General features: G+C 54.2%; 2 protein-coding genes and 1 long non-coding RNA gene across 3 annotated transcripts; 1 reads left to right on the forward strand and 2 right to left on the reverse strand.

Moving 5' to 3' along the window:
• Positions 1-1,897: 1,897 nt before the first annotated feature.
• On the reverse strand, positions 1,898-3,180 carry LOC134162081 (uncharacterized). The gene is made up of 2 exons (XR_009964187.1): positions 2,614-3,180; positions 1,898-2,501 (listed from the first exon to the last, which is right to left on the reverse strand). It is a non-coding gene; the product is annotated as an uncharacterized LOC134162081 (long non-coding RNA).
• Positions 3,181-3,190: 10 nt separating this feature from the next.
• On the reverse strand, positions 3,191-7,221 carry MMAB (metabolism of cobalamin associated B). Its single transcript, XM_062615531.1, has 9 exons — positions 7,094-7,221; positions 6,951-7,012; positions 6,774-6,867; positions 6,243-6,300; positions 5,388-5,460; positions 5,054-5,155; positions 4,661-4,721; positions 3,794-3,853; positions 3,191-3,385 (listed from the first exon to the last, which is right to left on the reverse strand). The coding sequence occupies exons 1-9, from the start codon at positions 7,183-7,185 to the stop codon at positions 3,298-3,300; spliced, it is 690 nt and encodes a 229-aa protein (XP_062471515.1). The 5' UTR covers positions 7,186-7,221; the 3' UTR covers positions 3,191-3,297.
• A 179-nt stretch (positions 7,222-7,400) lies between these two features.
• MVK (mevalonate kinase) lies at positions 7,401-18,989 on the forward strand. The gene is made up of 10 exons (XM_062615540.1): positions 7,401-7,506; positions 7,579-7,726; positions 8,585-8,732; positions 9,834-9,989; positions 12,481-12,584; positions 13,487-13,532; positions 14,322-14,412; positions 14,855-14,971; positions 17,841-17,994; positions 18,288-18,989. Exons 1-10 carry the CDS (start codon positions 7,429-7,431, stop codon positions 18,437-18,439), a joined length of 1,194 nt encoding a protein of 397 aa, XP_062471524.1. The 5' UTR covers positions 7,401-7,428; the 3' UTR covers positions 18,440-18,989.
• The last annotated feature ends 1,236 nt before the right edge of the window (positions 18,990-20,225 follow it).

Genomic DNA, 20,225 nt, shown 5'->3' on the forward strand with positions numbered 1-20,225 from the left:
ACAGCCTCTTGGCCTGTGCTCCACACCAGGGCTGGTTGAGGTTGGGATGGAGCAGGGTGTGCTGGGCTTTGGTCACCACATCCCTGAGCAGAACAAGATGAGGGATTCCTGCAGCTTCTCTTTGTGTGGGTGACCTGAGGGGGTGATGGCTTGGTCAGAGTTACTTGGCACTGCCACTCCTGGGCTACTGCTCCTTAACTGCCTGTTCAGAGGTGATGTTGGGGCTGATTCTAAGGTCAAGTTCTTTGATGCTTCCCCTGGGGTGGTTTGAGCCTCTCCATGCACATCCTATGGAGCTGCTGGAGCAGGGATGGGGCAGGTTCTGCCAGGCTGCAGCAGGGGCAGAACTTAGGGACTGAGGCAGCCCTTTCCTTGACACAGACAGCTCAGTCTGCTGCAGGGATGGTGGCTCTTACCCTGGGGTGTCATAACTGCCCACCCAGCCTTCTCTAACCAAGTTCTTCCCCTGTTGTAGCTTGAGCTGTTTGGATGGGGAGTGTTTTCCTTTGACCACTTCCAAGCAAAATGAGTATTCTGGGGGCCTGCAACTGCAGGTGGCAGATGCTGTCCCTTCTGCTCCTCCAGCTTGAGAGGAGGAGTGCAGGACTGCTGCAGGTTCCCCATCACCGCAGCTGGGTACCCCAAAACTTGTCCGTCAGGCCTGGGGATGGAGAGGGGCCACGCACACTACGAGTCCTCCCTTTGGTGCACGAGCAGAGGAAATGCTGCCTTGGATAAATTTCCATATGACTTGGCAAAATGTATGTTTGTGTCATTTCTGCAAGAGCAGCAGCCGGCTCTGCTGCTTACACATCGTGGCAGTAATAGAGGTGCTTGAGTTATAGTGAAACTTATTTCATTTTACAGCTCCTACCGCGTTAACAGATGTACAGGCGTCTGATCCAATCATGCAGCAAGAGATTTTGGGGCCAGTTCTTCCAGTTTTGACAGTGTAGAAGCTAGGAGCAGCCATACATTTTACAAACAAGAGTAAACGACCCTTAGCAACATATGTCTGCGCTGGCAGCTCCAACGTAACCATAAATAAGGAACCCTGCTAGGCAGGAATGTATCTGGGCTCTGCCTACAGTCAGTGTTGGACAAAGCATCTGCCTTCCTCCCATTATATTAATGAGGTGCAGGCACTGGAATCCCTATGCCGTACGGCTGGATTTGCTGGCTGGGGACAAAGGACTTGGAAAAGCAAATGCTAATGCAGAGCAAGGGAGGTTTATTTGATTTAAAGGCTCTATTTCATTTTAGTGATGCTTTATTCCTGCTTTGCCGTCTCGCCAGTTCTCTTGTGCATTACTGGAGGTGGCTCCAGGGCCATTGGCAGATGGTACCAAGATGTTTTCTCGCTGCTGCCCATAGCACTAGGTCCTGTGGTCATGCAGTTAGAATCATAGACAGGTTTTGGTTGAAAGGGACCTTAAAGCTCATCCAGTCCCAGCCCCTGCCACGGGCAGGGACACCTTCCATAGAGCAGCTTGCTCCAAGCCCCTGTGTCCAACCTGCCCTTGAACACTGCCAGGGATGGGGCAGCCACAGCTTCTCTGGGCACCCTGTGCCAGCACCTCAGCACCCTCACAGGGAAGAGCTTGTGCCTGAGAGCTCATCTAAAACCCTAATATCTAATCTAAAAAGCACCAAGGTCACCCCAACACTGGTGCTACAGCATCTTTGGGTAGAAAGGGAAAAGAGGAAGCTGGGAGCTGAGTGCACCCTGATAAATTTAATCTCTACTTCATGTTAAAGTGCAGTAGCTGAATTAATTTCTCCTTGCAATCAATACCAGCTTTGGTCCCATTACAGGAGTGAGGTTTCTTCCCCCCAGCTGGAAAAAGAGATGCTGTAACTCCATCCCAGAGCTGATTTATAAAGCATTCATGAAGAATTTATATTGCAAAGGATTTTATTCAATTAAACTTGAAAAGCCTCTGGATTCCTGACGTTCAATTGTGATCGCCGAGACAGAGCTATCATAAAACTGGATGGCCTGTCTGGAGCAGCACTGAGGAACTGTCTGATGTGACCCTGCAGCTGACAGTACAGTCCAAATCAAGAGCATTTGTCATTGGGATGGGGTGGAAGCTAAGGCTTGGGAAATGACTCTGCATTAACAATAGCCATGAAATGTGTGTTTGAAAGAGGAGGGTGAGTGATGAGGCAGTGATGTCCATTAGTGCTGGGCATTCTTCCCTCTGACCTCACGCTGATTAAAAAGTTAACACAAAAGCCAGAGACCCTTTGGGGAAGCAAAGTTTAAGGTTGTTTGTACTTAAGTAATTGAACAGAGGAACTGCACGATGGACGTGGAAGCTCCCACCACTGAAAGTGGCACCCTGAGCGCAGGACAAGAGCTCTCGAGGTGCGGAATCCACCAACAGAGGTGGCACCAAGCCCCTGCTACTCCTCACAACTCCTTTGTCTGCAAACCTCAGCAGTCCCCAGGGATAGAAGCTCAAATGGAACAAGGACTCCACTCCTTCAGCTGGTACCTGCAGCCAGAGCAGAGGATGTGGCCAAACTCAGAGGGGTCTGTGTGCTCAGAGGGGTAGCTCCACATGGAATAAACCCCAGGTACCTCCACAGAGCTTGACTGCACATCACCTGCAGGGTTTGTCCCTTCCTCCTTTAATCCCTCCATCCTGCGTGGGCCCTGCTCCTGGCAGAGGATGCACTGGATTGTCAGCACGGAGATTCTTCAGGTGCATGCAGAGAGGCTGCCAGAGCCAGGGAATTCTTAGTGCATTCCTGGAAATCCACACAGCTCGGCTTCAGCCAGGGCTGATGGACTGAAAGCAGCTTAAAGAAGAAAAGCACGCTAGGCTCACTACTGAAGTCTGAGTTAAGGGCCCTCTGGTGCAAGTAAATTCACATTTATTACTTCAAAGCTTGTGGGCAGAGTCCCTGAATCTCCACGCAGCTGCTGTGCTGCAGGAGCATCGTGACTTGCAAAGGGAAGCTGGTTGTGTTCTCCTCTTCATTTCTCAGCATCCTGTCAAAGCCCTTCCACAGCACCTGCACTGCCAGGGCAAGGGGGACTTGTGTGGAATCAGCTCGAGTTTGGCCAAGTCTCCTGCCTCAACTCCAACGCAGGGCAAAGATCAGAGTGCTGGACAAGGGGTATTTGGACAAGGCCCAGTGAATAGAGCATGTTGTGCACCATATTTAAGAACAATTGCAGCTCACATTTCCAATCCAGGCTTGTTCTCCTTCCCTTCCTTGATGAGGGAAAGCACTCTGCTGGATTTAGCTTCCCATAATCAAGGAAATAAACGTTCCAGCTCCCAGTTACAGCTCAGGCTTTATATATATTTTCTCTTCCTTCCCTTCCTTCATTGCAGCGTAACGTGCCAGAACGAAGAGGTAGTCGCTCAGTCTGGAAAGCAAGGGGAAAAGCAGTGAAGCCACTTCTCACATCAGGCGTGATTGTCTCCAGCAACACCCAACTACACTCAAAGCACATCTGGTTACAGGCAAAGCACATCTGGTCACAGCAAAGCACATCTGGTCACAGCATAAGGACTGCAGGTAAAGAGACCACAGAGAAGCGATTTCCGGAACAGCCTTCAGAAAGCTGAGTGCTCCCTCAGCACCACTGCAGCAGCTGCACACAGACAGGCCTTGCAAGAACACTTTTAACACTTCACTTCAACGATCTTATTCTGTAAGTAAGGCTTCTTGGGAGGTAAAACCCTGCAGTTTTAGCCCAAGACTAAGGGCACAAGCCCAAGCACACTTCAGAAGTAGAGAGTAAAGGTTTGGGGGGGGGGGGGGGGGGTATTACCTGTTTAAGTATTTGGCCACGTTTGGATCTGCTTCCCCTGCTTGTACCAAAGGAACCACGCTAGCAAAGGAGAAGAAACATGTTGAATGTATTTAACCTTCGAGCTCTGCCTGCACAAAGGACTGGATTTGCTGGAGCACCCTCCCAGCCCAGCCTCACCTGGAGTCCCCCATTCTAACTCCCTACAGGCTCTTTGCTTCCCCAAGAGGAACCTCTGGGATAAATGATGCAAGTGCTTTTTGTAACTGCTCTGGAGGGCTGCAGCTCCACTCCTCCAAAGGATGCTCATCAGTGGGCACCGCTGAACAACAGGGAGCAGTTTCCAGGGTCATCATCCTTTTCTGCATGTGAACTGGGGCCCTTTTGTCAAGGCAACAGCCCTGTTCTCACGTCCTGATTTGTGCACAGCCCTTTCTGGCTTGCTTTTGACACCCACTGTGATGTTGAGTTTTCTTCTATGGACCTTACCCAGGGGAGTTTTCATCTCCAACAGAGAAGTGGGACAAGGAAGGTGTGAGCAGTAACATCTCAAGCCACTAAAAGCTTCCCTGGATCCCACACCTGCTGGTGCCCCAGACTACACTTAGCAAATCAGACATGAGCTTCACAAGTAGATGCATCTCAGCATAAACCTGTCTGTTCTTTCTGAACTCTTTAGCTCAGATGACCCAGTTCAGGGGATGGAAAAGACTTGCTTTTTGCTGCTGGCACTCCTGGAATTTGGCTAATCCAAACACATAAAGCTTGCCTGAAGCTGCAGCTGAGTGCAGTACAGCTGATGGCTCTGACTGCACCGATTTGCTTTCATTGCAGCATTCTGATGAGCTTTTAGCACGTTTATGCTGTTATGCTACAGCCAACACTCACCACCTTTCAGCTCTGCGGCAGACAGCTCGGGAGAAGTGGAGAGCAGCACTGCTTTTACCTCCTCCCTGAAACAACGATGCAACAGCACATCAGTGTCAGCAACAACGGGTGCAGCCATCCACCCTACTGTGGACCTGCAGCAAAGCTCATCACACCTCACACACATGCAAGACTGGCCCCCGTGTTACAGCCAGGCAACTGGGAGAGATACCTGCATGCAGGATGTGGACATTTAACTCAACCAGGACCTTGTCTCTGCTTTTCTTTTGGTATTTGTCCATGCAAATAACAGCCTCACAACCTCTTTTCTCACAGCAAGTCATAAAGGAGATTTGCCCTAACACCACAAACCCTTTCCAGTTGGTAAGAGGCATAAGCAGTACCTACTGGTACCTACTGGCAAGATGAAAGTTCTGAGTGGAGGAAGCTGCTCTGAGTAACTGTCAATCCACTGCTCCAGCTCCAGAACTGGCTTCTCACTGAAAGATGTTCGTTCTACAGAGGGAAAAGAAGAATCAGATAAGAGAACTGCAGAATTGATTCAGGCAGAGCTCTGTTTTCATGTTTCTTGGATCAGTAAGTCCCAAGAAAGCATCCCAAAATGCTGCTCTAGATCAGGACTTCAGTCACCTAGATATGCAGAACAGCTCCCTCTCCCAGGTACCAGACCAGCCTCCCCAGCACCAGCCCAGGACAACTGTTATCCCAGGATAACTGTGGGACTTACTTAAGTGAGCCTCCCTGGCTGAGGAGAGCGGCGTGGCGATGTTGGAGCCCACATCCTGCAGCATGCACTGGACCTGGGTATGGCAATCGGGACAAAAACAAGAAGTGCTCTCATGAACCAGCCTTTGATGCTGTGGTACAACTGCAGCAAGCTCTGTGCTGGTTGTTCATCATCCCGCAGCCTGCTGGCAGGGGGCATCAGGTAAGTGCTCCCTAATTGCTTTATGAGGAGCCAGATTAGCACATGGAATTGTTGTCACTGGCATATTAAACCACGGAGGCTGACTGCAGAAAGCAGACTGGGGAGGGTCCGCATTAACCCCTTTGCTGGTAGGACACGGAGCCATAACCTCTGCAAGAAAGGCAGTGCCAGCTGCAGGCAATGCTGGCTCCATGTCAGGTCTGCTTCCAAAAGGAACATCTCTCCATGGCTCAGGCTACTTGCGAGGCAGCCTGGTGAGGCTTTCTAACATCTCTGATCAGCTCCTTCTGCATTCTTCTGCGCAGCAGAGCTCATCAGCAGAACTCATGTGGTTACTTTGCCCTGATTTCAAATCTGAGTGCTCTGACACTAAGACCCATGTCCTTAACCATGCCCAGGAACAGGTCTGGATAAACCTAGAGATGCTTTTGCCCCAAACTGATCACTCCCAGTTTCCTTCTTGGTTAAAGAAATTGACTTCTTAGCAAGCGATCAAGGGGCAGAGCCTTAACAATTCATTTATTTCAGTACTGGATTAATTAAATCCCTGTGCGTCAGTGGAAGCACTGTGTCTAACATTAAAGAGTTTAAGACTGTGTTTCAATAGCACTGATGCAGTGACTGCTCTGGGTGAGGGTTATCATTACTACTCACTTTGTGAAGCTGCTCAACAAATGTGTGGCCCTTTTCACTGCCAAATTCACCAGCAAGCCTACGTTAAAAAACAGAGTTAGCTGGAAATGGAAAAATAACCACGACTGGGGGCAGATGTAAGGCAGAAGCTCTTCCCTGTGAGGGTGCTGAGGCGCTGGCACAGGGTGCCCAGAGAAGCTGTGGCTGCCCCATCCCTGGCAGTGCTCAAGGCCAGGTTGGACACAGGGGCTTGGAGCAAGCTGCTCCAGTGGAAGGGGTCCCTGCCCGTGGCAGGGGTTGGAGCTGGATGTGCTTTAAGGCCTCTTAACGCACCCCAGGCTGTGATTCCCTATGAAAACACAGGGTTAGGACACTCTTGGCTCTTTGTCAGTGCACCCCTCCAGCGAGCTTTGGCTCACAGCCTACCCCTTCCCCTGCTGCGGGGCTAGGGGAGCAGCTCTGAACGGAGGGGATCGCCCCAAAGACCCGCACCGCAGGGGGACGGTGCTGCTGGGCCCTTCTGCATGTGGAGCGCCCCGGGGCAGGCGTTACCCGATGGCCGAGCTCAGCTCGTCCGTGGCTCCCAGAGCTTCGAAGATCCGGTCGCCCTTCGGCCGCCGCTCCCCGGTGAAGGTGCTGGAGAAGCCTTTGGGAAAGGCCCGGGGGGCGGCGCTCAGAGGCCGGGCTCAGCCCCGCCGCGCGTCCCCTGCCGCCGCCCCCGGCCGCTACCTGCGTCTCCCGTCTTCGTGTAGATCCTGGGGGCCCGCTCGCTGCGGGGGCCGCGGTCGGGGCTGCGGAGGGAAGAGGCCGTGAGCGAGGGCCCTAGGCCCGGCCGCGCCTCCCCTCCCCGCCCCGCGGCCCCCGGGCCTCACCTGCCCGCCCCGCTCCGCTGCCGCCGCCCCCCCGCCGCCGCCGCCGCCCCGCACCGCAGGGCCCGGCCCGCGGCCGCCGCCCGCAGCCACATCCCTCCGGGCCGCCGTAGCCGACGTCCCGCCCCTTCTCCCACGCGTGCTGTCACCCCAGCGCCGCGCCACCGCGCGCTGCTCCTTTCCGATTGGCCAGCGCGAAGACCCGCCCCCGAAACTCCCGCGGCTATTGGCTGGAAAGCAAGGAGGGCGGGGCAGAGCGCGGTTCCTATTGGCCAGCGTGGGTGTCAGTCAGCGTGGCCGGCGCGGAGGTGCTGAGGTACCGGGTCCGGCGGCGGGAGATGTGGGAGCGGGGCCTGGTGGTGTCGGCGCCGGGGAAGGCGATCCTGCACGGGGAGCACGCCGTGGTGCACGGCAAGGTAAGGGCCCCGCCGCCGCCGGCCCGCCGGGGCTGCCCTCGCCTCCCCTCACCCGCTTCTCGCCGCCCGCAGGTGGCCTTGGCCGTGGCGCTGGACCTGAGGACGTTCCTCCGGCTGCGGCCCTGCGGAGAGCGCGGGCTCTGCGTCCGCCTGCCCGGGCTCGGCGTCGTGAGGAGCTGGGACGCCCCCAGCCTCCAGGCCCTGCGGAGGGGCCTTGCAGGCAAGCGCTGCCCCGGGGTGGGGGGGGTGTGTGGGGCTCTGGGGCCTGCCCGCATCCCCGCAGGGACCCTGTGCTGGGTTGTTTGTGTGTCCGTCCTCCCCCCGCGCAGCGTCGCCTCTGGCCACCTTCGGTGTGTGTTTAACCGAGGTGTCCCCTGCACACTCCCTGCCTCTTGCGACCTGGTTCCCGTGAGTGGCCCTCGCTGCGGCTGGCTCCTCCTGTGTCAGCTCCCAGGAGCTTGTGCTGCTGCAGCTCAGGCAGACCGAGGTTCACATCCGGATGTATTTAGGGAGGTGCAGCTCTCAGTGGGATTTCTGCAGCATCCTGTGCTAGGTGAGAGCCCCTGGCTGTGCCATTTGGCTCCCAGGGACCTGGCGTTAACCCCCAGGATCCTGCATTTGCTTAGCAGAAAGCACAACAAGCTCTAATAAGTCAGAGCACTGGTGGCAACCTCTCAGCACTGACCGAAAGCTCTCTTACACCCATGCCTGCTCCTGGCTGTTTGGAGTCCAGAGCCTCGTGTGAAGCACCTCAGAATATCCACGTTCTTCAAGAAAGGGTTTGGGGTTTGCCAGGTTCTTTGTAATGATGGATGGATGCACTGGGAAGTGCGGGCAAGGAGGTGGTTCCTGTAATGCAGTGCAGGAGTGGGTTGAAACAGGGTGCTCAGAGTGGCTGGTGGAGATTGTGCTTTTTGTTTTATCCTAACCCCTCAGGTAGAAAGTTTGTGGGTGAAGTCTGGAATGGGCTCAGTCTGTTCCAGCCTGTTAGAAGGGGAGAGGTGCTGTCAGTACTGCTTTCATGTTTCACCATTCCTGGCTTTCTGAGCGTTTCAATTCTCCCCTCTTGCTTCCGTAGCTGACTTTGATGAATCAAAGCCCCCCAGTGCAGAGCAGCTGGATACACTGAAAGAGTTTGCTGGAATTGCTGCCGGAGCCTCGGCTCCCGAGAGCCTTGCCATTCTTGCCTTCCTTTACATGTACCTGGCTATTTCAGCTAAGCATGGGTAAGGCTGCCATCCTGCCCCGAATCAAGTGTTCACCATTAATTGCCTCTCCAAGGTCATGGGAAGAAACCAGCCCTTTGAGAGAGAGGATCTCACTTCATTTGGGTTCTGAGCACCTCAGGTGATGCTCTTCAGAGCTGAGCTCTATGGAGGTGAGGTGCTCTCATTTAGGCATCAGCCTTTGAGGTGCTTAAGTTGGAGCGGTTCATCCCACCCTTCCTGCACAGTCAAGAGAAGCAGACACAGATGTGGGCACCTCAATTCATCCTGCCTTAGCATGCTGGACATGAGCTGTGAGTTTCATGTCTGAGCTAAGGCTGATCCCTCCTGTGGGCTGAATCTCCCTAAAAACATGAGAATTTGGTGTCCTTGCAGCTCAGGGCTGGTTCAGTTTCTAAGCCTGACTGATACTTGCTGTCAGAATGTGTTACCGGACAGCTTAAACCGAATCAGAACCTGACCTCAGTGTTCATAGCGAAGAAATGAAAGGTTAAAGACTACAATGGGTAGCTGCATTGTGCTTTCTCAGCCTCTGAGTTGTGTGATGAGAGCACTGGGGCTGTCATCAGCCTGCTCTGAAACCACCAGTTCCTAGTTCATGTCACTCACCAGCCATGGAAAGCTCCTGGGTTTGATGTTGGGGTCTGTAACACCACCCAGATGGGTTCAGTGGAGAAAAGGGGCACACATAGGAGCTTGTTGCTCCAGTGGGATGTAACTGTGCAGTTATGGACTTGGGGTAATTATGCTTTATTTAGAAATACGTTTAAATCCTGTTTACAGCAATCTTTGAAGGGTCTCTTTATGGTGCTACTCAAGTATTTCGTTACCAAGTGCCCTGCTAGCAGCTTGACAAGCTGTGCTAATCACAGACCCAATTCAGGGAGGCTTTGTTCCAGCACAATGGCTTAGCAAGGCCCCTCAGCTGTGCTAACTGAGCACTCCTGAAGCCCCTGTGTGTGCTGATGCTTATGCTGATGTTGCCACTTTTCAACCAGCTTTCCCTGTGATCAGTCCTAATTGCCGTGTTTTGCCTTGTAAATGTTGTCTCAAGATGGATTTCGGGTTCCTTGTGCTGCATCCTCTGTGCTTGTGTTCCAGAGATGTTCCCAGTGTGGACATACTGGTGTGGTCGCAGCTGCCCACAGGAGCTGGGCTGGGTTCCAGTGCTGCCTACGCCGTCTGCTTGGCCGCGGCCCTGCTCACTGTGTGTGGAGCCATCTCCTGCCCTCTGAAGGAGGGAGAGCCCACGGCCAGGTAACACATCCCATCACCCTGCCTGCTTCGGTGCACGGCCCCGGGCAGCCCTGCTCTCTCTGCCCCTCTGTGTCCTTTTCCCCCCACAAATTCTGGCTCTGGCACCTCTCTTGGTCTCTCTGACCCAAGTCCTGGGCTGTGGTTGTGGCTGCAGCAGTGGCACCCTGAGCCCGGCTCCTTTCACTTCCTCTCCTGTTTCTGCTCTGTGTTCCTGGCTGCAGGGACGTGCCCTGCCCCAGGGCTCTGACCTGGGAATCACGAGTTTATAGCTCACATCTGATAAAAGCAGCTGGATGCAGAGGCTGTGTAAAACTTGCACCGTTTCCCTCCTCTGGTGCAAGGTCCATGGGCTTAAAAAACCCCAGCTTTATTTTGCCACGCAAATAAAACACACTTTAAATGGTGAATTTGTTTAACCTCTATTTCCTCTCTGTCCCTGAGCATCTTCCAGGCTTTGCTTTGAGCCCTCAAGGAGTCAGAGATCCTTTCTGGTTTCCCTGCGTTTTCACATGAGTGTTTCTCTGCACGTGGTACCCGTCCCCCTCGTCTCCTGCCCCAGTTTCCCCCTTACAAGTGCCTGGTGAAAGGAGGTTTTCTTTCCTCCTGCCCTTGGGTTGCTTTCCCTTGGAGCTGAGCCTTGCCGGACCGGTTTGCTGTGTTGTGGGTGTCTGTTTGAAGATGTGTATCACAGCTGGAGCTCAGCACCTCTACTGTGTGCTCCCCCTGCCAGGTGCACCCTTTGTGGCTGGCTTCAGTGGACTTGGGGGCTGAAAGTGCAACAGCAAAGCTAGGGGCTGCCTCTGTTCTGCTTCAAACCCGGGTTTGCTCCTGACCCCCAAACCCGTTCTTGGAGCAGGGCAGTTTGTGCTCCGGCAGCTCTCCCCCAGCCACAGGCATGAGGGATGAAAGGCTGGTCCCGAGGCGAGCAGCGCGGATGCCTTCATTCCCTGCTCCCACTCCTGAGCTGCAGCTTGAGTGCAGCGTGGTTTTCCCCCTCCCGCTGGCATGCAGAGGGCTACGTGAGAGATGAGGGTGTCAGACTTCAGAAGGTTTTTGCTTAACGTGGCAAGAAAAGAACAGCGTGATATAATGACTCCTGTGCGGAGAAGAACCGCAGCCTCTCAGAGAGGATTAAAAACAAGTGGTTTACAGCAAACTGCGCTTCTATTTTGAGTAGCGGCGGCGTGAGCTGCTTTGCTGAATGCTTTGCAGATTAAATATTGGCAAGAGAAATGAAAGGTGCCTGGAGATGGATAAAGACGTTCAGCTGAGGCCCAGGGAAGCGGGGACTTGGAGGAAACGGCTTCCAGAGAGCAGGTGGCTCTCAGGACTTCAGTGCTGCTCTCATTATTTCATGGAAGACTGATGCTTTTCCATGCATGGTCGTGCCTCTGCTCCGTCATCTGATACCTGTTCCGTGCCCTGCGTTCCAAAAACCTGTTGAATGCACGTTCTTGCTGCAGCAAACAGCAGCTCTGATGTGTGCAGAGCATCGCTGGTGCTGGGATATCTGATAGCGCCGTGCATCAGGGCGTTTGAACGGGGACCTGGAGCGTGTGCTGTGCGTCTGGACCGCAGAGCAGGCAGCGTGGTGGTGCAGGGAGGGTCAGAGAGGAGCAGTTGTGTGCCTGTGTGAGCCTAAGTGCATCACAGCAGGGGGCAAGCTGGGGGTGCTGAGCTTCCCTTGGGGTGCCAGGGTTTGAGGCTGTGGCATGAGTGGGTTTGAAATAGACTGGTGAGTTGTGAAGGTTCTGTGGGTGCATGCCCTGAGGGCCCAGAGCAGTGGGGTTTTGAAGGGTGCTGGGGAAGGAATCGCTGCACTGGATTGCAGGGAATTTGCAGCCAGTAACTGGCAGCTCTGCGTTTGCTTTTTGTGGTGCTACAGCCCATTCATTAGTATGTGCAGGCAGGGGCCTGGATCCTTGCTGAGCCTGACCCAGCACCAAACTCTTTGTGGCACCATTTGAACTCCCAAAGCACTTAACCAGTTGATGGCACTGCTTTTAAGAGAACAGAAAGAGCTGCTTTTGTGGTGTTAGCGTAACACCTTCTGGGTCTGCGTTTGGTTCCCTTCTGTGCTCTTTAGTGCTGGCACCCGGTGCAGCTGAAGTGTTAGGAGTTAATCCCAGAAAATCAAAGTCTTTGCTGGAGATGCTGTAGTTAAAACTGCTTTACTTTTTGACCCAGTTTGTGAGGCAGCTGAGCAGCTGGCAATTAGAGGCATGTGTGAAATGCAACTTTTACTACTCTCTTCTCACATCACACCTTCTGTGGCTATAAATACACCATCCTGCCTGGCGCTGAGCAGGATCTGAGGCCAGGATGTGTGGAAACACGCAGTGTCAGGGAGGTGGGATGGGGCTGGGCTTGCATTGAGTTAAACCTGATCCTCACTGGAGCCAGGGCTAGGATCTTCTCCCTGAAGTTTCTCCCCATCACTCAGCACAAGGTGGTTTTGGCTGTGTTTTGGAGTCATTTTCTTGCCTTTCAGGTGGACAGAAGAAGAGCTGGCTTTGATTAACCACTGGGCCTTCCAAGGGGAGCGGGTGATCCATGGCAACCCCTCGGGGGTGGATAATGCTGTTGGTACCTGGGGTACGTGTGTGTTTGCTCCTCCCGGCACTGGATATGGGTGGTGGAGCACCAGATGCGTTTCCATTCTCTGCTGCAGGGTGTGCATCAGCAGACAGTGAGGCCTGGTTGGGGTTGCTGCAGGGACACTGAATGCAGCAGTTGCTTTACTGTGCTGAGGTACAGCAAAGGCACCAGAAACCCCCAAGTTCAGGGCCCTCTTTTGACCTGAGCAGAGGGAATCCTTCCCTCAGCGAGCTGGGACTGGCTGCAGTAACACCAGGGGCCTGCATCCCCCATGGGCAGAGACCCTGCTGCAAATAACTGATACTTAAACATCCTGGTGTGAACAAAGAGCCCTAATCCTGTCCCAGGGATAATGCAGTCAGGCAGCTGTCCCTTAGTTTCAATCAGCAGAGACTTCCAAGGGGGTTGGAAGTGTCCTTGGAGACTGTTAATAATCTTTCTAATGAGACCTAATTGCAGAGCCTCTGGAAAAGTAGGAGCAAAGTGAGACATTCCTCCTGGACAGTGAAATTCCACGCCGAAGGATGGCTGCTGGCGTGAGTGCGCACGTTCAGTCCGGTTCGAAACCTCCATCCTTGGCTCTGCCCCATGGAATCTCTGCCTGGGGGTTGTTTGGGGTTTATTTAGTAAGGATTTAAGGCTGGCCAAGCTCTGCCTTTTGAAAAGTCTTCAATGTGATCGCAGAGCAAAGGGAAAGCCATTGGGTTAACTATGGCTGGGCTGACCCCCTCATTAAGTCGCCAGGGTTAGGCAGATCCATGCTGCCTGGGAACATGGTTCATTTAGCTGGTGTTCCTTGCAATTACTGTCATGGGCTCTGGGTGAGGTTCTGAAGATGAAAGCCCTTCTGTCTCTTCCGCCACTGTTATCTCTCAGACAATGCATGTCTTTTACTTTAGGTGGAGCCCTGAGATACCAATCAGGGAAAATCACACCATTAAAGAGGTAATATTAGAGCTTAAAAATAGCACTTAGATACAATGGGTGGAATATGTCAAAAAGGCTTTGGGTGGATGTTGGAGGGTAGGAGATTGATGGGCGATCAGGAACAGAGTGGTGCTAGGGCTTTGGAGCCTTTTTGCCCTGGGTGTGGGTAGCTTGAGTGTTGGCTTGGTTTGGGGTGGATGGGAACAATGAGGTGTTTGGTCATTATCTGACATGAGATGAACACAGTGCAAAGGATCAATATTAATTTCATGGCGTTATGGGCAGCAGGAATGGATCTGCTCCTGGCAGCAAATGACATTGTGGGGAAGGGGGACTTCTTGCTTACCTGGTGGTGGGATGATGGGGAAGGCAAGAGCCAGCTGCAGAGACAAATCCAGGTCCTGCCTGTTCCCTCTGCCTCCTGCCAAGGAGGTGTAATCTGCCTCCATTAAAATCTTTCACAGTGCATGAAATTGCTCCATTAGCAGTTAATGGCCAGTGCTGGCTAGTCTCTGAGATAGTATTTCAAAGGGAAAATTTTGCTTGAAAAACATGGATTTCGGTAAATACATTACACTCCTATTTATAGCGCTGGTGCAGTCGTGCCTTGTATCTGAGAGGAGCAAGCCTGAGTCCAGCCAGCACTTACGCACCTGCTTAACGTCTTTTAGTGGGACTCCTTATCTTGGGTGTCCTGCTCAAACAGGCCTTTTGAGGCAGAGCAGACTGAGCTGGACGTGTCTGGGCCTTGGGAGCTGGTAGGGGACTGTGAAGGGAAGAGGCAAGGAGATGGCTTTGTTGTTGCAGGGTGCCGCTGCTGAAGATCTTGCTGACCAACACAAAAGTCCCTCGAAGCACCAAGGTCCTGGTGGCTGGTGTCAAGGAGAAGATCCTGAAGGTGTGGTTGTGTGGGGATGGAGCTGTGTGCTGTGCAGGTGGGGAGAGAGCCCGCATGAGCTCGGATCTCCTCATGTGGGACTGCAGGGTTCACGGGGGGGGACCCTTCTTGTGGTCACTGCATTCCTGTCTGATGCTAGCTAAGGCCAGGATGCGCTGGGAATGAGGGTTCAGCTCCCCTCCACCTTTCTCCACCATTAACAGGGCTTGCCTCTTGTAACAATGAAAGGAATAGTTCCTTTGGCCTGTTTCCCCCCTCTTCCTCCATTCTTTGCAGTTGGGAGCAACCCACCTTTGCCCTGCTCTGCAGCGGGTTCTTCTATGAATGAGTAGCCCTAAATGGGGTGAGGAATCGTCCAGCTCAATGAGACTGGGTCTGGTTTCATCACCGTGGTATGAGATCAGTGAGCAGTCTCCTCGCATCTTGCCTTCCCCCTTCTCAGTTCCCTGCTGTAATGAACCCGGTGCTGGACTCCATCGATGCAATTTCTCAGGAGTGCCAAAGTGTTCTGGAAGCGATGCCTGCAAATCCATCACCAGAGCATTACCCTGTGCTGGAGGTAAGGGGCTTGTTCGCCCGTATTTGTAGGCACGGTTACTGTTGAACATCAAAATGGCATTTAAAGGGCATTAGGGCGAAGAAAAAAAACTGGTAGCAGGAAATGTTCAATTCTGAGTGAAACCATGCTCTGTGAGTGCTGCTCTGAATGCCCTTCCTGGAGCCGAGGGATGGAAAAGGCTGCCCGAGTGTCCCCAGAGCTGTGCACAGGGAGGGAGTGGGTCTGGTGCTTTGTGGAGCTGTAGCTCTGGAGGTTTTGCTTCCTCTTGCTAAGCTATGGAGAGATACTGCTAGGATATGGAGTGATTCAGGGGGGGATGCTGCCTCCCTGCACCATGGACCAGCCACGCTCCTCCCGGCCGTCGCTGCCTGGGAAGCAGCTGCTTTGTCACTGCCAAGGCTGGGGTGAGGAGCAGAGCCCAGCAGCCGCTGGTTTGCAATGGACTGGTTATGAGCCAGCTCCCTGTGCTCTGCGCTCATCCTGGCTCCGGAGGATAACAGAGTTGTGCCCAGAGCTGACCTGACATTGATGCATGAGGTGCATACCAAGATCTGTGTTTGTCTTGGCTTTGTTCGGAGCAGGAGAGGCTGCGGCGGCGGAGGGAGATGTGCTTCTGAGTGGAAGGAGCAGGTTTTGCAGTGTTGAGAGCACTGATGCCTACAGCCATGGGGTGAGGACGTGTGGCAGTGGCCCAGCTGAGGCAAACCTGGCCTGGCAGTGGGTGCCAAGTGACTTGGATGGTCAAGAGCCATTTGGTACCAGTGATGCAGTTCCTTGTTGGCATCTGGATCCCTCCCCTCAGCTCTCCTGTGAGCACCTCTGCTTGTCCTTGCTCTTGCTGCTCAGTTGTCCCCTCCGCAGCCTTGAGCATGGTCCAGAGGCACAGGGGGAAGGCTCTGGAGTGGGGCAGAGCCCCTGCACCAGCTCTGCCTGCACAGCAGCATAGGGCTGCCCTGTTAGCAGATGGTGGGTACAGCCTTCTCCCTGCTTCAGGCTGCATTGCACATCGCTGCACGTGGGTGAGCTGCTGCTTGGGACTGCAGCAAGCACGGGAGGGTCTCCCGTGGGATCCAGAACAAAATCCTGCTCCCTTTACACCAAGGGGGTGCTGGGTTTCTGTACCTATCACTATGGGCTGACCCTAACGAGGGCTAAAGGAGTCTGCAGCAAAACTTCAGCCAGCTCTTCTCCACCTGAATTCCATATTGCTCAGGTTGTTGGAAGCACTGGGGGCCAGCGAAGGGCTAATTTGAAGTGGGCTCCGAGATCCTCACATGAAAGATGCCAAAGCAACCGTGTATATGATGCCCTGGAAACAGCCCAGCAGTGAGCAGGTTTCTGCCTTGACTCTGTTGTTTTGTCTCGTGCTTGAAGAGCCCGCAGAGGCACAGCTGATTATATGCAGCATCTATCTATCTATATTGGGCTGTTTCTGCAGCGTGCTCTTGTGGACAGCGTTGTATCTGAGCCATCGAACTAGTCTACTGTGTCATAAGCTGTCGTCTGATTCCTGGCAGGTTTTGGATCCGGGGATGACAGGTGTCTGGGATCATCACAGGCAGAGCTGTGCCCTCACTCAGGCATATAAAGAGGGCTCTGGATGGACGTCTGTCCAGCCCGGCGCAGAGCTGGATGGATGCGCTCTGCGTGCCGCTGGCTAATTCAGCTCCCTGCCTTGGAGCAGTGCAGAAATGCTCTGGTGGGGGGAGAGGGATTGTTTCTGTGTTGTCCCTTCCTGCGTGGTGTGGTGCTGGCAGGAGACCCATGTGGGGCTGAGGGAGGTGATGTGGCATATGCCTGTTAATGCTGTAGCGTGGCTCCCACTGCTCCCTGTGCGCAGCTCACTGCAGGCAAGGGGCGTGCTTGGTGGCTTCATTCAGAGGAGGGAGCACAGGGTCCCTGTGAAGAAGCCTGTGGGGTTGATGCTGGCTCCCTGCTTGTGACACCCTATGGAACAGCGTTGGGAGCAGCCACCAGTGCCAGGGAAATGATGGAGTCGGTGTCAGGCCAGTGTTACTGAGATTGAGCATCCTTCACTGCTGGTGCTGATGGGCTGGAAGGCACTTGCAGTGCTTGGGGGCCTGGTGTCAGGTTTGCTCTGAGTGCGGGCCAAGCCCTTCCCTCTGTTCCTTAATTCCTCTGGTACTGGGAGGGGAGAAGCTGGGCAGCTCTGCTTGGGGGGTGGCCTTGTTTGCAGGGTGGTTTGTGCTGCTCTTCCCCCGAAGCAAGGACCCTCTCAACCCCACTTGAGCTGGGTGCCACATTCCCAGCGTGGTGCTGGGGGAGGCCCCTTGGCTCTCAGCCCGTGAGGACAGGGAAGCTGCCCAATGCAAACACAGGGACATAACTCCCGTGTCGCCTCTCCAGCGGTGCCGTTTCTGACTTGGCAGTGTCAGAAGGATGCAGCTCTGCTGGATGGGTTGCAGAGCAGGGCAGGGTGACAGCCAGGAATGAGGGATGCTGGCTCGGTGCCCTTCCCACGGCCAGCGAGGGGCTTGCACTGTCTCCTGCTCAACACTTGTGTGACAGGGGAGAGGTGAAGCCATCAGGAGGCACTGGGGGGCTCTGATTTAGCGCCTGAGATAAGTGCCTGCCAGCAGCTTGCAGTGAGCAGGGCTTCTCAGGAGGTCCAAGGGTTGTTGTAGCGCTGCCACTGTGATGGGCAGCAGCAGCAGCACTAGTTGTGATGGGGACAGGGACAAGTGAGCAGCCCAAGGCTCAGACTCTGGCTTTGACCTTCCTGCCCAGAGCTGCTGGACCTTGGGAGATGCTGGTGGCCAAACTCCGTGCAGAAATGAGATGCCCATGTATTGGGATGGGAAGGGAGCCTCTGTTGTGATGCTCATCTCACGTGTGTGGTTGCTTTTAGGAACTCTTTGACATAAACCAACACCACTTAAACGTGATGGGGGCCGGCCATCCATCCCTGGACCGCCTGTGCCGGGTGACAGCATCCCATGGGCTGCACAGCAAGCTGACCGGGGCTGGTGGCGGTGGCTGTGGCATCACCCTGCTGAGACCAGGTCAGTAAATCCCTGCCCCTGCTCTCCCTGGGCATCCTGCCCCGCTTCCACAGAGCCCTGCCTGTGGGGTCAGGTTTGGAAGCGGAGGAGTAGATGCTCATGGTGGGATGTGGAGCCATGTGTCAAGTGTGGGATGGTGCCTGGTGGTGTGGTTTGTGCTGTTTCGTACGGGGCCATTCAGTGCCTTCATTGACGTGTGTCAGATCATCAGGGCACGAGCCCTGTGCCAGGGGGCACGTGTTTAAGCATACGATGGCCTCACTGACTGCCTGCTCTTGCCCTCCTCTTGGCAGACACCTCCCCGCTGGCCGTGGAAGCAGCCAAGCAAGACCTGTGTGCCTGTGGATTTGAATGCTGGGAGACCAGTATCGGGGCCCCCGGGGTGACCCTGCACTCCTCCTCCTCTTTAAGCACCCAAGTGCTGCACGCACTCACTGAGAGTTAAGCTGCTGCCTCTGGCAAGACTTGAGCTCCTGGCACCCTGTCCTGGGAGCTCCGTGTGCCCCAGTGCCTGGAACCTTCTCTACTGTGGGGCTGAGGGCCTCTAGATGCAGGTGTGGGGCCTGATGCTGCTGGGAATGGGGGCTGCCATAAGGACCCAGGAGCAGCAGGGTGTGAGTTTGACCCAGGCTCTCCAAGTTCTGTTTTGAATCGCCTTGCTCCACTGCTGTGCTCATCCCAAGGGGCAGGAGGAGAGGGGCTTGGCTGGGATGCAGCAGGGATAGTGACCCTTTGCTTGGTTCTGCTGCTTCAGATGCATGTGGTGCCTCTTCCCTTCTCCCCTGGCGTCGGGCAGTGGAGGTTGGCAAGGTGGATGTGCAGGGGGCTTTGACATTTTGGGGTGAAAAGCGTCTTGGCAGCTCAGGGCTTGACACTGGTGTCTCCGTTTCTCCCGGACCGCAGCCTCCAGTGAAGAGGAAACCTTTAAATCCAGCTCTTCCCTGCTACTCGTCAGGAGCTGGATAATTAAAAGGGAAGATGCGGCTCATTTCTAACGGTATTCTCACTCATTTCACTGTGTCCCCTGGTCTCTGCCTGCAGCCAGGCTCGTGTTCATGTGCTCTGCTTCAGACAGCAACTGGTGCCTGCAAGGAGGGTGGCTAAAGGAAACCAGTTCTCCTTGTGATTGCTATTCTGGGGTCTCTTGTGCTTCATTCCTCACCAAGCCTGCCCTTGCCCCTTGTCCCTGGGATGTGCCTCGTGCTGGGGCAGGGGCAGGGCAAACATGAGTTTGGTTTAGTTTGAAGGGATCAAGTAGGAAAGCCAGTCCCAACCTCCTCAGAAGCTGGCCTGAACTTGCAATGGGCCAAGTAGAAAACCTCAATGCATTTAAACCTCCAGCTTTTTTACTGCTGGAATTGCAATGAGCTGTGCCACAGCACCCAAGGGAATTGGCAGGTGAGCGTGAAGCTGGAGCATCCTGAAGTAAATACCCGGACTCTCAGGGGTTGGGGTCTCTTCTCTACCTGCCACAGGGATTCTGTCACTGTTCTGCTTGGCTCGGTTGGGTTTTAAGTGCAGCTCTGCTCAGGGATTGCTCCATTCGAAGCTGAGTAATGAAGTGGCAGAGGTGGGGGCTTGTCCTCCTCTTCCAGCGCAGGGGTGAAGACTGGAGCAGGAGAAGCCGCGCTGTGCTAGCTCCGTAATCGCGGTGACCAGCTTCACTTCACTGATCACGTGTAAACTGTCTGCTTTTAATAAATGGATGGGGGTTTTTATGTGCAAAGCGTTCTTTGATAATTATTCTGGGTACAAAAGGAGAAAAGCACCTAACACTGCGTCAGTAAAAACGGGTTTCAGATGCTGGGTCTCTACATGTCTAATTACAATTCCCATTTGCATCCGGGAACGGCTTTACACTAATCACAAGTCAGAAAGCCTGATAAATAATTTACCATTTCCTAATACAGCGTAATCAATGTGCGTTGACGCCGCGCTGTTCGGATGTGTCTGCTGTTCCTGATGGGTAGCACAAAGAGATGCCAAGCGCGGTGCCGAGGAACTTCGCTTCAGAGCGCCGTGTCTGGGGCTCAGCCTCATTAGCAGCTTGCAGGGGGAGATGGGCTCGCAGGCAGCGTGTGGGAGCTCTGGGGGGACACCTAAGAGTAAAGATTGGGATTTGCTGGTTTAAATGGTGATTAAAGTGGGGGATTTCAGCTCACCGCTTCAGGTTGCTGTGGGGCCTCCTGTTACCGCTGCCAATGTCCTCAGTGGACAAGTGGAGTGTGTTT

Source organism: Pezoporus occidentalis, unplaced genomic scaffold (genome assembly GCF_034315485.1).
Source record: "Pezoporus occidentalis ecotype Australia unplaced genomic scaffold, CSIRO_AGI_Poc_V1 ctg102, whole genome shotgun sequence".
Classification (NCBI taxonomy): Eukaryota; Metazoa; Chordata; class Aves; order Psittaciformes; family Psittacidae; genus Pezoporus; species Pezoporus occidentalis.

Bases quoted from the DNA above. Each gene is read 5' to 3' on its own strand.
- MVK (XM_062615540.1), top strand. From the start codon at position 7,429: ATGTGGGAGCGGGGCCTGGTGGTGTCGGCGCCGGGGAAGGCGATCCTG. The intron at 13,533-14,321 runs GTAATATTAGAG...TTGTTGTTGCAG, and splicing joins AAAATCACACCATTAAAGAG to GGTGCCGCTGCTGAAGATCT. The intron at 14,413-14,854 runs GTGTGGTTGTGT...CCCCCTTCTCAG, and splicing joins TCAAGGAGAAGATCCTGAAG to TTCCCTGCTGTAATGAACCC.
- MMAB (XM_062615531.1), bottom strand. From the start codon at position 7,185: ATGTGGCTGCGGGCGGCGGCCGCGGGCCGGGCCCTGCGGTGCGGGGCG. The intron at 5,461-6,242 runs GTGAGTAGTAAT...TGCCATACCCAG, and splicing joins TTGTTGAGCAGCTTCACAAA to GTCCAGTGCATGCTGCAGGA. The intron at 4,722-5,053 runs GTACCAGTAGGT...TGTTTCAGGGAG, and splicing joins AACTTTCATCTTGCCAGTAG to GAGGTAAAAGCAGTGCTGCT.